Source organism: Camponotus floridanus, unplaced genomic scaffold (assembly GCF_003227725.1).
Source record: "Camponotus floridanus strain SB8 unplaced genomic scaffold, Cflo_v7.5 scaffold2, whole genome shotgun sequence".
Taxonomy (NCBI): Eukaryota; Metazoa; Arthropoda; class Insecta; order Hymenoptera; family Formicidae; genus Camponotus; species Camponotus floridanus.
In genome coordinates, this window is record NW_020229325.1 from 1,336,992 (window position 1) to 1,350,006 (window position 13,015).

The 13,015-nt window shown below is 34.5% G+C and overlaps 2 protein-coding genes across 3 annotated transcripts; one reads left to right on the forward strand and one right to left on the reverse strand.

The window, feature by feature from the left end:
- Window positions 1-99: 99 nt before the first annotated feature.
- Window positions 100-8,903, reverse strand: LOC105258306 (activating signal cointegrator 1 complex subunit 3). Its single transcript, XM_011269492.3, has 8 exons — window positions 8,752-8,903; window positions 7,637-7,786; window positions 7,146-7,237; window positions 6,758-6,906; window positions 6,427-6,672; window positions 1,042-6,351; window positions 590-938; window positions 100-501 (listed from the first exon to the last, which is right to left on the reverse strand). The coding sequence occupies exons 2-8, from the start codon at window positions 7,774-7,776 to the stop codon at window positions 413-415; spliced, it is 6,375 nt and encodes a 2,124-aa protein (XP_011267794.1). The 5' UTR covers window positions 7,777-7,786; window positions 8,752-8,903; the 3' UTR covers window positions 100-412.
- Window positions 8,904-9,853: 950 nt separating this feature from the next.
- On the forward strand, window positions 9,854-12,706 carry LOC105258308 (DCN1-like protein 3). 2 transcript variants are annotated; one of them, XM_011269493.3, is made up of 4 exons: window positions 9,854-10,487; window positions 10,945-11,111; window positions 11,431-11,738; window positions 11,952-12,706. In XM_011269493.3, the coding sequence occupies exons 2-4, from the start codon at window positions 11,027-11,029 to the stop codon at window positions 12,549-12,551; spliced, it is 993 nt and encodes a 330-aa protein (XP_011267795.1). In that variant the 5' UTR covers window positions 9,854-10,487; window positions 10,945-11,026; the 3' UTR covers window positions 12,552-12,706. The 2 variants fall into 2 exon arrangements, with proteins under 2 accessions (XP_011267795.1, XP_011267796.1); XM_011269494.3 differs by lacking the exon at window positions 9,854-10,487 and adding an exon at window positions 10,644-10,725.
- Window positions 12,707-13,015: the final 309 nt, after the last annotated feature.

A 13,015-nucleotide genomic window follows, 5' to 3' on the forward strand; every position in this document is an offset into this window, starting at 1 on the left:
ATTGTATGGAATTATACAACTGATCCTGCACATGTTGCTTTTTCTATCTTTATATACTGAAGGTAATAAGGTTTATATTTGTATAAAAAAAAAGTAGAGTAATCTAAACCTATATATTGTTTCATAGACGTGTAGTAAAATTATGCAAGAAAAAATATACAAGTGTTTCTAAATATACAACTTGCGATAAATATATCTCCTAATTACATTGCACATACCTACTTTATCTTTTTGACACCATTTTAATATACATATTAAACTTATAATTTTTTCTTCATGCTGTCTTTTATGTTATCGATATAAAAAGAATTGTGTTAATTAAACAATATAATAAAAACTTGCGATAATTATTCAATTATACGATATCACCCGTGTCTTATTCAGTCTTAGGTCTTCGATTATTGTTAAATTTTTAGCAAGTTACATTTAAATAAATATTATATTGTTGATCCAATCCCATGTAGCAGTCAGAAATCAAGTAGAATGTTAGTTTTGTCATTCCTGAAAAAAATTGGCAATTTTTTGGTTTAAAAAACTTGAGCAAAAAAGAAAACTATGGAATTACAAATATATATAAAGTGAAATTTACCCAAATTATTAGGTGCAGTAAATTGCAATTGGTGATATCTTTGCTGACTATTTATTCCAGATATTCTCTTTAGAGCCCATAATTCTTTGTTTGGAATATCACCTAATATTAAAAACCAACTTTCATCTTTTCCCTTCAAAAACATTGGACAATGCGCTTTCAAAGTTTTGGAATTATTTAATCTTTTCAGTCCAATGATTAACGTATATTCTTCATTCCGTCGAACAATCATAGAATCGACATTATTGTCTTTTAATGTTATCTTCTTTTTTTCAGCGTCAATATCCCACGAACTCTCCAGCATTAAATCAACAGATATTATTGGCATATCTCTAATTGCTTGATATATCTAGAAAAAAAACATGATATAGATTTTGTAGTATAAGTATAATAACAATGCCTTTTACAGATAGTGAAAAAAATTGATATTTTGCTATAATAAGATTTATTACCTCGTTTATTTGTTCTTCTGAATATTCTCTGCACAAAACCTTTGCAAGTTTGTTATAATTTTTGCGCGTACTAAAACATAATATCGGGAAAGCCATTGATAATGATGAAAATAAAGATAAGTCTTCCTTTTTTATATGTGGTAATGTTGTGATTGCGGATTCATCTATCCATCGTGCCTGAATGATCATTTGAAGTAATTGCATTATCGTGAGCGTGCTTGTCAACCAGCCACGTTCTGCGACCGTATCAATCATTGCCTGTATTATTCTGATTGCTTGATCGAGCACTGATTTCAGATCAGTGTTATAATCGGTGCACGGTAATGGCAGTCTTGAAAAATGCGCTTGCAACAAAAGAAACGTTTTTGTGTGCGGAGAATCATAGGTATACTGATCCACGGAATAACGGCATAATTTTGCCAATTCCTCATTTAGTAATTCCTCGTTATGCCTCACAGGTAATTCATTATATTCATATGAATCGCAAAGTATATGTAGACATTGCTCTAATGTTAAGTTTTCTTTCAGCGATTGCGTAAACTTCAACATCGTATTGTGCGATAAGTAATAAAACGACGCTATCTTTCCCATTGGCAGTGAAATTAGAGCCTGCTCGTCTTCATCATAAGCAATACAATTTGAATCGGTTAATGACTTTACGGTCGTCTCCACTAATGTTGAAAGATATCCATTGATGTGATCGGGCTCCAAAAAATCCAGATTGTAATATTTCGGATTCTTCATCAATCTTCGGAAATAATATGTCCATGTTAAATAATCGAGAAATTCTTGTTTCGTTTTGATAGTGCCAGCAACGATTTCGGCATTAATATGGTCGGGCAATACTCCCATTAGACTAGATTCCACGGGGAATGGTTCGTACAGGAATTTTTTGTAGAAACTCTTTTTTATATCATGCACAAGAACAACTGCTACGCCAGAGTTATCGAATTGCGGTCTGCCAGCGCGTCCCATCATTTGTAGAACATCTGTTATTGGCATGTCCACGTAACGTTTCAATTTACCATCATAATATTCTGTACCTTTTATCACTACTAGATGCGCAGGAAAATTAACGCCCCAAGCCAAAGTTGCCGTAGTGATTAATACCTGTATTTTATTGTTGACAAATAATTCTTCTACAGTTCTTCTGTCCCTGTCTTGGAGACCAGCATGATGAAGACCAATTCCGAAGGCGAGCATCAATTTTAGATTTGAGTCTTTTATATTTTCCAGAATATCGCTCATCTGTTCTTCCGGCATGTGTAACCATTGCTTGGGATTATCCTCTGCTGCGAGATAGGCGATTAGATCCAGAGCAGTCAAACGCGTCTGTCTACGAGAAGATACGAATACGAGGGAGGGACTAGTAGGCGCATGTTGCCTGATCGCCTGGAAAGTCGGTCTATTCATGGTCGCCATTCGTGGGCAATAATGTTTGCCAGGAAATCCGTTAATATGAACTTCTAGCGGCACGGGTCTCACAGATGGCCGGAAATTATAGAGGCCCATTTCATCGATGCCCAGCCAATTGGCTAGATCTATTGCGTTGGCCAATGCAGTTGAGAGTCCGACAATTCGAACCTTTTTGTGCGTGTGCGACGATATAAAGTTGGTTCGAGAAATGATCACTTCGAGCACCGGTCCGCGATCTTCGCCCAGTAAATGTATTTCGTCAATCACTATGAGCGCCACTTTTTTTACGTAGCTTCGTGTCTGCCAACTTCGACTGATACCATCCCATTTTTCTGGCGTCGTGACAATCACATTTGCACCGGCTATAATTTTAACGTCGGGCGATACGTCTCCGGTCAATTCCACCACTTTCTTGCCTAGACCTTCCTCCAGCCGTATCTTCCAATCGTTTATACGTTCCCTAACCAGAGCTTTCAAGGGCGCTATGTAAACGACTTTCTGATCAGGATATTGTTTGAAGACACGAAACATGGCAATCTCCGCTGCGATTGTTTTCCCCGAACCTGTCGGTGCACCGAGTAAAACGTTGTTGTCGGTGTGATATAGGCAATGAAAAATCTGTGTCTGTATGGGATTGAAGTGAGAAAAGTTGTACAAATTTTCGAAGAATGGATCCTTCAAAGCGGTTATCGATAACGGTTGCAATTCCAATAGATTTGTGTGCGGCGGGTGAGTCTCCGGCAAGATAAGATCATGAAAGGATAATGGAATTGTATTTTCACAATTAAGCCAATGATCGCTTGTGGCTTTTACGAGATATTGAGTCGGCAGTGGCTCGAGTAACGGTATAGTGATCACAAGTTCCTGTTCGATTTGCTGATAAACCATTTTTTTCGTCAATATAAAGTACTCATGATGATAAATAAAGTTATTATCTGGATCCTCGATCCAAATCCAAAAGGCCTGCGAACTTTTTCCATGAATCTTGTCGTTCCAACGAAACTGCGGATTCAGCGTGAGACGTATTCTTAAGACGGTACGCGTAATAGGCTGTAAGCTATATTCCATATCTAATACAGGCAGTTCGTCGCAGCATTTTTTCACTAGTATCGCTGCTCGTTGATCTCGCAAAATACTGCCAATTTCTTTCACGTCCATTTCTTGCAATCGATAGATCCCGAGATCCCGCTGCTCGATTTTGTTAATGACCTCCATAGGCAAGCAATCGAATTGGCGCAACGGCGTCAAGAAATTCCATTGTTGGGCTTCGAACATTTTTGCCATCTCCAGCAGTCGTCCCGCCATTATCGAGTTGTTCCGTCTAAGCATAATTTCAAATAATGCCCTGGTTATCCTCACAGTATTTTGCGTGACATATGCCATATCGGATATCAATGATGCTGTGTTCACACGAATCTTGGACAGATATGTCTGTAATAATATATTGACTTTCCCGTGGACATTTTCCACGCCGCCTTTTGCCACCATCTCACATTGCTCCATCAGCTCATCCAATTCCTTTATTTCATCATCTCGCACCTTGAGTTGATTGAATTCCTGGGCGTGCGTGATCATAGCCAAAATTTCGGCTTCGGTCATGATAGATTTCTGAAGTTCGTTAAAGATTTCGATCGTATCATATTTGAGATAATAATGGCTCGCGATACGTCCTAAATCAGTCGTACTAAGATCCCCGGTAGGTATATTGTATCTAATCATCTGTGCTTTGTCCAACCTCTTTGCGGCGAAATCCACGAGCTCTTTTCGTTTCTTCTGAAGCTGGGGATCGTTCGCGATATCTTGGTAAACCATGCCGTATGATTGAAAGTTTATTCTCATTCGTACGAATAAATAAGTGTAGCTCAACCATTCGATCGCTTCCTGCACATTTGATATGGTGCCTAATGCTATTTCAGCGTTCAAATTATCGGCCAGATACGTGATAAAACTGCTTTCGATCGGTATTTGATTCGTCAACAGTGACAGATAATGAGATAATTTATTGTGCGATGTGATAATAACCGCATGACCCGATGTGTCAAATTGTGGCCTACCAGCGCGGCCGAAGATTTGTAAGACATCCAGTATCCCCAGATCTACGAACGAACCGTGTTTTGAATCATAGATCTCAGTTCCTCTTATGATAACTGCGTGAGCAGGCAGATTCACACCCCACGCCAATGTGGCGGTGCACACCAGGACCTTAATCAGGCCATCAGCGAAATATTTTTCAACCAGATTTCTATCTGAACGCAGCAAACCGGCGTGGTGTATCGATATCCCACTATTGAACAATTCACTGAGAAATTTGTTAGGCGATTTGGCAAAGGCATTGTTCATGTGTTTCGCTTGCCCATCTGATAGAAAATATTTAAGCGTATCGTTCTTTAATGCCACTTCTTTTAGGACATTTGCCATCCTTACAGTGGCATTTCGTGCATGCACGAATATCATAACTTGATGGCCCTGACGCACCATTTCTATAACGTTATTATAACACATGAGGTCTATATCGCTCATTTGTTGTAGCAGTTTGGTAGCTTTCACGCCGATAAAAGTTTGACTAAGGGGCACTGGTCGGAAGCGATGATCAAAGTAGAATAAACCCTTATTAGGATTGACACGAAGAAATTGTGCAACATCCACATAATTTGGTAATGTGGCGGAGAGGCCGACTATCCTAATCATACTCTGTGATGATTCCACCTGACGCAGAGTTCTCGCGACTAACGCTTCCACTACGGGTCCTCGATCACCGTGCAACAAGTGAACTTCATCAATGATTAACAATTTCACAATACTAGTGAGAGAAATATCGCCTGTACCTTTTCTCGTGACAACATCCCATTTTTCCGGTGTGGTAACTATCATTTGAGTTTGTTGAATTTCCTGTTTTGTCAGCTGCATATCGCCAGTTAACTCACGAACGCATACGCCCATAGGACTGAGTCTTTTATTAAAATTGGCTGTCATCTCCGCTGCCAAGGCTTTCATAGGTGCGATATAAATTATTTTGAACTGACTCTTCTGCAATTGTCCATCTTGAATGTTCTGTTTTAATTGATGTACTATAGTCAACATTGCTACATTTGTCTTTCCAGCTCCGGTCGGTGCGCAAATCAATAGATTTTCGTTGGAATTGTACGCCGCATTAAAGACTATACTCTGAATTTTATTTAATGACGTTATGCCATTAAAAGCCATTTGACCAACTTCGTCCAGGGAAGATATTAATACAGTATCTACGTTAACATCAATATGTTCTTTTTTTGGTGCCGGTATATACACTTCCTCACAGAGATCATTATTCTTTCTCTCAACATCTTCTGCTAGAATTAACTTTTGCCCTGACACAAAACTCGCATTGGCGTTAGCTTTAGAATCAAATACAAATGGATATTTTTCCTGTGTACCTCTTTTCAATGTATTTTTTTTAGGAAATATTGGTGCATTCCTAGCTATCAATGCCTCTTGTCTCTTGAGTCGGAGTTCGGTTGGAATAATTTCAGTTTCTTCAATTTCCGACTTGACATCTCGTTTGTTCGCCATTTTGGTTAATTTTTTCTCTTCTTTACGTACTTGTTTACATAACTTTTTTTCTAGTTCGGATTGTACAGTGACTTGACCACTAATTATAGGTCCATTTACAGTTGTTTGCTGTCTCTTGGGCACTTTTGAACATGAATATGTCGATACAATAGTCTTCTGATGTTCGATAATATATTCAATAAATTCTAAATGTTCAAAACCTAACATATCGAATAATTCGGTTTGTATATTTTCGGTTTGTACATTCCTCAGCTTATCCACTATGACCGTTTCAAAATCCTGATATGACATTGCAACAACTTTACAACAATTTTTTAATTCTTTTATAAATGTTGCTTTGTCAAACTGCAATTAATAAAATAGAGAAAATTGTAGAAGATTAATTATAGATTAATTAATTCATATCTATATCTTACTCACTACAGATTTTTTCTGTACTGAAGATGCTGTGTCATGTATCATCATTGTAAATTTATCAGTACTTGAATTTATCCCTTGTGTAGACATATTGTGAAGTCCACTGGTGTTAGGCCACACAACTCTTGCTTGATTATAGGGAATATTTCTACCAAAAACACGCATATTGGAATCATCCATATTTTCTTTAGATTCTGATAACAATGTTACAGCTTCTTCATAACATTCTTCCTGAATTTTTTTGACTATCTAAGTAGAATTAAATCAAATGATATAAAATGATTAAATAGGATATGGTATAACAAATATTGATATAAATTATAGGAATACATACTTGCATCATATTATTTGCGGAATGAAATGTTAGACATCCAACTTTTTGCCCAAGCATATTATATTTCTCTCGCGTTAAGGTGTTCTCTTCGATTAATAAACGTAATGCATAAACTATGAATTCATTTATGGCATCTGGAGGAGCATCAACTGAAAAAAATGAATAAAAATTATAATCTTATTTACAATAAAACAATATACTAAAAAATTCTTATTAAATACAATGTCTTATCTTCATTCATATTCTGCAATATTAAATGTAGAATTAAGAATACAAATATGTGAGGAAAAATAGATTATTTCATTAATTTCTGAAATTTAATTTGCAAAAATATATCTGTTATAAATAAGAGATAAATATGTTTTATCTTTACTATTTAATTACTCACCTAAAATTTGTTGCACAATATCTTTCAATGCTGATAAATGTATCATAAAATCTTTAGATGCACTTCTGTATATATCATGCCAATCAAGAGTGCTATAATATATATATGAAAATATAAGATTATGAAGAATTGTGCAAACTCTGTGTATCTTACATTTATATTATACTAGTAAATGTGATATAATTAAATCCATAAAACATATTATATTTTAAAAGTATTATAAAACCACATTTTTTAAAACCACATTTTATAAAACCACATTTTTATGATAACCTGATAAAAAGAGAAAATAAACAATTTTGAAATTTTATCTTTACTTATTTTTAGTTTTGAAATTAAAACAATAATTAAAATGAAAGGAAAGGAAATTTATATATTCAAAACTTAAAAATTGCATGATTTATATACCATAATTGTCCCAAAAGAGTTAAACATTCTCTATATAAATGCTCTTTCAAATTCAGAATCTACGTTCTTAATTTTCAATTTACCTTTTTACTTCTTTTGCTCGTTCTTGTCTTTCTTGCCTTTTTCTTATTAAATCATTTGGTTCAAAATCTACTGCTTCTCCTCTACGTTCAAGAGAAGTAAACATGCGTAAGGACCTAGTAATACGTGGTAATTTCGACATTGTGTACTACCTGTTAATTAAATTTAATATTAAATAGAACATATATATAATTTATGAAATATTATTTATAATGAAAATGTACTATAATATACTTTATAGATAGATTGAATATAATTTATTAAGTTATAACAATATATAATATAGTAAATTTCTTATATTATTTATTTCAAAATTGATCTAAGTAAATGAATTTAATAATAAGTAATATAACAATTATTTTTCTCTTTCCTTTTTTTTAAGAAATGGATGATTTTCTTTTGTGCCTTTAATTAATCATGGGTTTCCTTATGGTTATTAAAACAATCTTTGTGATAGGTTATGAAAATCAAATCATAAAAGATGCTTAACAAATTATAACAAATCAAATTGTCACGAATCTAAATTTTAAATTACGTAAAAATTGAAAGACAAAACTTTTTTTAATATTCTAATTAACAATTCCTGTTATGAAAGTTTTGAAACCTATGATACTGTCAGATTCTAATTTAGGATTACAATATGCTCTTTATGTATGATTTCTGATATCAAAATAATATATGTAATTATGATGTAATGATATATGTAATTAAATAACATATATATATAATTATTATAAATAAATAATGTTAGAGAAACATATTTTTTACAAAGAATCATAAAATTCTTCAATATTTGTAATATATATGAAATTATGTAAAATATTTGCAAAAGTCAATGTATTACATGACATAATGCAATGTGTATGTATGTACATACCTAAAGGAAACTGAAATTTCTCGAAATAAAGATATATTTTTTTATGTGTATAAAATTTTAATAAAAGAAATATTAAAAATAAAAGCACATATATAAAACGATGAAATAAATTAATGAAGAACTATTGTTCTTCAGTATTTAAGATGTATCTCATACACCACTATTATTCATTGGGCTATAATTTGCGGACATTGAGATGCATTCATTAAACAATAATCGTATTTCAATCGATTTACATACCAAGAAGGAACTTCAGCAAAAGATGCCTTCGTAACAAGATCGTAACGATGATTGTCAATTATCGAAACAATGTAGGAAAGATCAACTCGTAATGTAATTCTCGTCGCAACACGATTATACTTTCACCGATGGCACTGTGCGACTGTCACGATTTTGCCGATTCGAATCATTGACATCACGAATGATAACATAAGGCAAAATAAACACTAGGTTCGCGTAAAAATGTTCCTAGGCTATTTTAATTACGTTCAAAAAACAAGGGGTCTGTTCTTTTTAGCTGCACTGCTGCACTAGTGCAATAAGTTAGAAAGAGACAAACATACTTTCTTTCACTCTAACTAATTGCACTAGTGCAGCAGTGCAGCTAAAAAGAACAGACCCAAGTTGTCGAGTAACATTTCATTGACCAATCAGGACAAGGGAATCTTTTGCTCCCTTTTTATTTGGCTATTTACAGAAGATTCCCAGACAGCACGAAAAGGCCAAAAGATGTCTTAAAGATAAAGTCTAAAGGATCTAAAGGATTTAAGATGTCTTTAAGTCGTCTTTTAGATATCTTTTGGACATGTGTGCTGTCTGGGTTGAGATTGAAATTTGATCAATTAAAAAAAGAAATTTCATTTTGCTTTTATTTTGAATGATTAAATTTCAATCTTTAATGGTCTCTGAAATCCATATTAGATTATCTTGAAGTTGAGATTGAAGATTCTCAAGATTAAAAATTGTCCAATCAGAAGAAAGAAATTTTAATTCCTTTCGTTCCGATTGGTTAAATTCCAATTTTTAATCTTCAATCTTTAATCTTTATTGCGTAGTTTGATACGGATTTTTGTTCTAATTGATTAATTACTCGCTATTTTAGTCTGATAAATAGATTTTCGAACGCAACTTTGTTGCAATGTGCCGATTGGCTGCTGACAATTGGCTGATGACAGCTGATGAAGGCCGCAGCACACACTTTTGCATAAGCGCATAACCATAAGCATAAGGAAATTGATTGGTCCCCAAGTATATGCATAAGAAAATGAACCAATCAATTTTCCTACGCTTACGGTTATGCGCTTATGCAAAAGTGTGTGCTGCGGCCTTGACAGCTGATAACAGCTGATAGTTTCATGTATGTGCAACGTAGGCGAGACGAATGACTCTAGCCACGGTAACTTGTCAATCGACCAAGGGATTTTTCTGTTCGTCGATGACACACTGAAACACGAGGAATGTCTTCATCGCAGTGTTTTCACGGGACGATCGCTTGGTGTTGAATGGTGAGCGTGTTGTGTCGACTGCTGTGATCAGAATCGCGGATGAACGCTGTGCGCCTGGAATGACATCGTCGTCGTCGTCGTCGTCGTCGTCATCGTCGACGTCGCGCGGTCACACGCGATTGCAGCATCGTCGCAAATGACGCAGACTCGGCTGCTAAGCCGAATTCTACCACCGGGCGTTCGTCTTCGCGTAGGAAAAATGTCCGGGAATATCGGGACGAATATCGCGGCGTCCTCCCGTTGATTCTGGCGATTTTTTTGCAGAAAACAAACGTTAAACACAAGCAGATACGTACGTACGCACGTACAACACATCCGGGAGCATCCTTCTGTTTTTCCTTGCTGCTGCTGCTGCGAGGATCGATGAACGCGATCGAGGCAAAGTATCGTTTTGCGGCAGGTCTTGGTTGAGAAGTAACAATCATTTTTACGACGCCCGGATCGGCCGAAGAACCGTCTTATAATAATAAGGTATCGCTGCCGACTATCTTCAGTTTCCAGTTTTCTTCTACTTTAGTTTGTTTCTGCTTTCCCTCTCCCTATCAACGATTTCGCGCGCGTGACTCATTTCCCTACTCTCGACGAAGTTTGCCTTACGAGACGCTAGCACGATTTTCCTACTCCTCCCCTGTAGTCATGTTTTGACAAGTACATACTTGACGCATCAAAATCGTCATCGAGATTTTCTTAGATTTCACAGGAAACTCTTGTGCGATTTGCTGAATTATCATGTCTTTGATTATCTCGTTTTTAACATTAATATAATTTTTGCATTAATATTGATATATTCTAATATCTAAATGTTACACTATACATATGTTTATTGAAAATGAAACTATTAACAGTATAATAAAGCAGAAGTATTGAATTTAATATAGACTGTAAGTGATAAGAGCAACAATAATGCATTACGTGTATTGTTCTTCAGCTTTCCATCAAGACTGCCAATGTAAGACTGAATCACTGATGCATGGGATAATCATCTTTGATGTCAAGTACGGTCAGCATCAATGGGAAACTGTTTCTCGTGCTTCAAGGTGCCACTTCCACCATCAACCAATACCGAACAATCAATTGCATTGGAGCATAAAGAAGGTATGTTTAGTACTACTATATTGTTGTAAATATCAATTAATTGTATTAATATGTTTACATCAATTAATTGTATTAATACGTTTAATATGCTATAATCATATGGACTTTATGTATATTGCATATTATAAGATTGCAATGCTACTTATTATTTTTGAGAGATAATAGTGTAATAACTTTAATTTTTTTTTATATAATTACATTCTGGGTTGTTTATTGGAAACTACAAAGTAATATAATAGATTAACTGTTTATAATTCTCAAAAGAAATATAACTCTTTTATATAACTTTATAGATTTAAAATTCTATTATATTTTATAGAAACAATGGAACTCAGAGGTTTGTTCCCAAGTTCTTGCCAACAATCTGGTCCTTTTGTGCCTGAAACACATGTAAATGGAAATAGGAAATCTATAAGTACACTATCTACATTTAATAATGTAGGCTCAGATAATTGTGGTTCTGTGCCTAGTGTACAAAATAATCTGCGCTTATCACGCGGATTTTATGCGAGATTACAGCCATTAGGACGATCTGGTACATCATCTGGTCTTAATTTAGCTACCGAATCTAAGCAACAAAAGGAACCATCGGAGAGCAAATTAAATGCACTTTTTTACCAATATAAGGTAAAAGAGATATGTGTTTCTTTTTGTACAAAAATATATAGAAATTATATTTTATGACAAAAAAAATTTATGTAAAGCATAATAGATTACTTTAAGGTAATAATTTTTACATATATTATATATAACTTATGGAATTACAAAAAAGAAAGAGTTATAACATAGATACTATTAATCACAATTTAATTATATTGATTTTACATATTTATTTTTAAGGATCCTCATGAAGATGCGATATTAGCTGATGGCATAGAAAGACTCTGTGATGATTTACAATTATCACCTGATGAATTTAAAGTTCTTGTGCTTGCATGGAAGTTAAATGCAGAGCAAATGTGCCAATTCACACGCCAAGAATTTATCACAGGATTAAAAGCTATGAAGGTCGACAGTATACGTGGTATACAGGCACGATTGCCTGAAATTGTTCAGGAATTGACGGTCAATAGTGATTCATTCAAAGATCTCTATCGATTCACATTCCGATTTGGCCTCGACGTGACGTCTGGTCAAAGAATTTTACCGGCTGACATGGCAATCGTCCTTTGGAGACTTGTCTTCACAATACGTGAACCTCCGCTCTTGATGAGATGGCTTAATTTCCTCAAATGTCATCACATCCGGGGGATACCTAGAGATACTTGGAATATGTTTCTAAACTTTGTCGAAAGCATTGGTGATGATCTTGGTGCTTACGATGATGCAGAAGCATGGCCAAGCTTGTTTGATGACTTTGTGGAGTACGAAAATGACCAAATGAACCAAAATATCACTAAAGATGATATTATGAAAAATACTTCTATTGACAAAGATTAATGTTTGTATTTGAAGGAAAATAACAATGAAGCAGAAAAATATTGTTGTCTTAAATCCGACCTTTGAACAGGATCGTCTAAATGATATTATTCTAAGAAAGATCGACTTTTTATTCTTATCAGTATAATCGAGGAAGCTGTATTCCTGATTATTTTTTTAATTTTTTAAACAATCTTACATTTGTTGATATTTGCGATATTTTGTTTATATTTAGCATTCTCTTTCCTAATGTAAATATATAGAGTTTATTTAATGTAATATTATTTAATTGTCTTGTCATATATATATATATATAATATACAGGGTGTCCCAGTTATCTTCCGTCATCTTTCAAAGACAGATTCCTGGGATCATCTGAAGACGATTTTCGTTGAGGAAAAATCGTTTTCAAATGATCCCAGGAATCTGTCTTTGAAAGATGACGGAAGATAACTGGAACACCCTGTATGTATATATATATAAAA

What these genes read in the sequence shown, in the direction of transcription:
- LOC105258306 (XM_011269492.3), bottom strand. Translation starts at nt 7,776, where the DNA reads ATGTCGAAATTACCACGTATTACTAGGTCCTTACGCATGTTTACTTCT. An exon ending in CGAGCAAAAGAAGTAAAAAG is followed by an intron (nt 7,238 to 7,636) that starts GTAAATTGAAAA and finishes TATATATTATAG; the next exon opens with CACTCTTGATTGGCATGATA. An exon ending in CAGAAGAACAAATAAACGAG is followed by an intron (nt 939 to 1,041) that starts GTAATAAATCTT and finishes TTTTTTTTCTAG; the next exon opens with ATATATCAAGCAATTAGAGA.
- LOC105258308 (XM_011269493.3), top strand. Translation starts at nt 11,027, where the DNA reads ATGGGAAACTGTTTCTCGTGCTTCAAGGTGCCACTTCCACCATCAACC. An exon ending in TGCATTGGAGCATAAAGAAG is followed by an intron (nt 11,112 to 11,430) that starts GTATGTTTAGTA and finishes TATATTTTATAG; the next exon opens with AAACAATGGAACTCAGAGGT. An exon ending in CACTTTTTTACCAATATAAG is followed by an intron (nt 11,739 to 11,951) that starts GTAAAAGAGATA and finishes TTTATTTTTAAG; the next exon opens with GATCCTCATGAAGATGCGAT.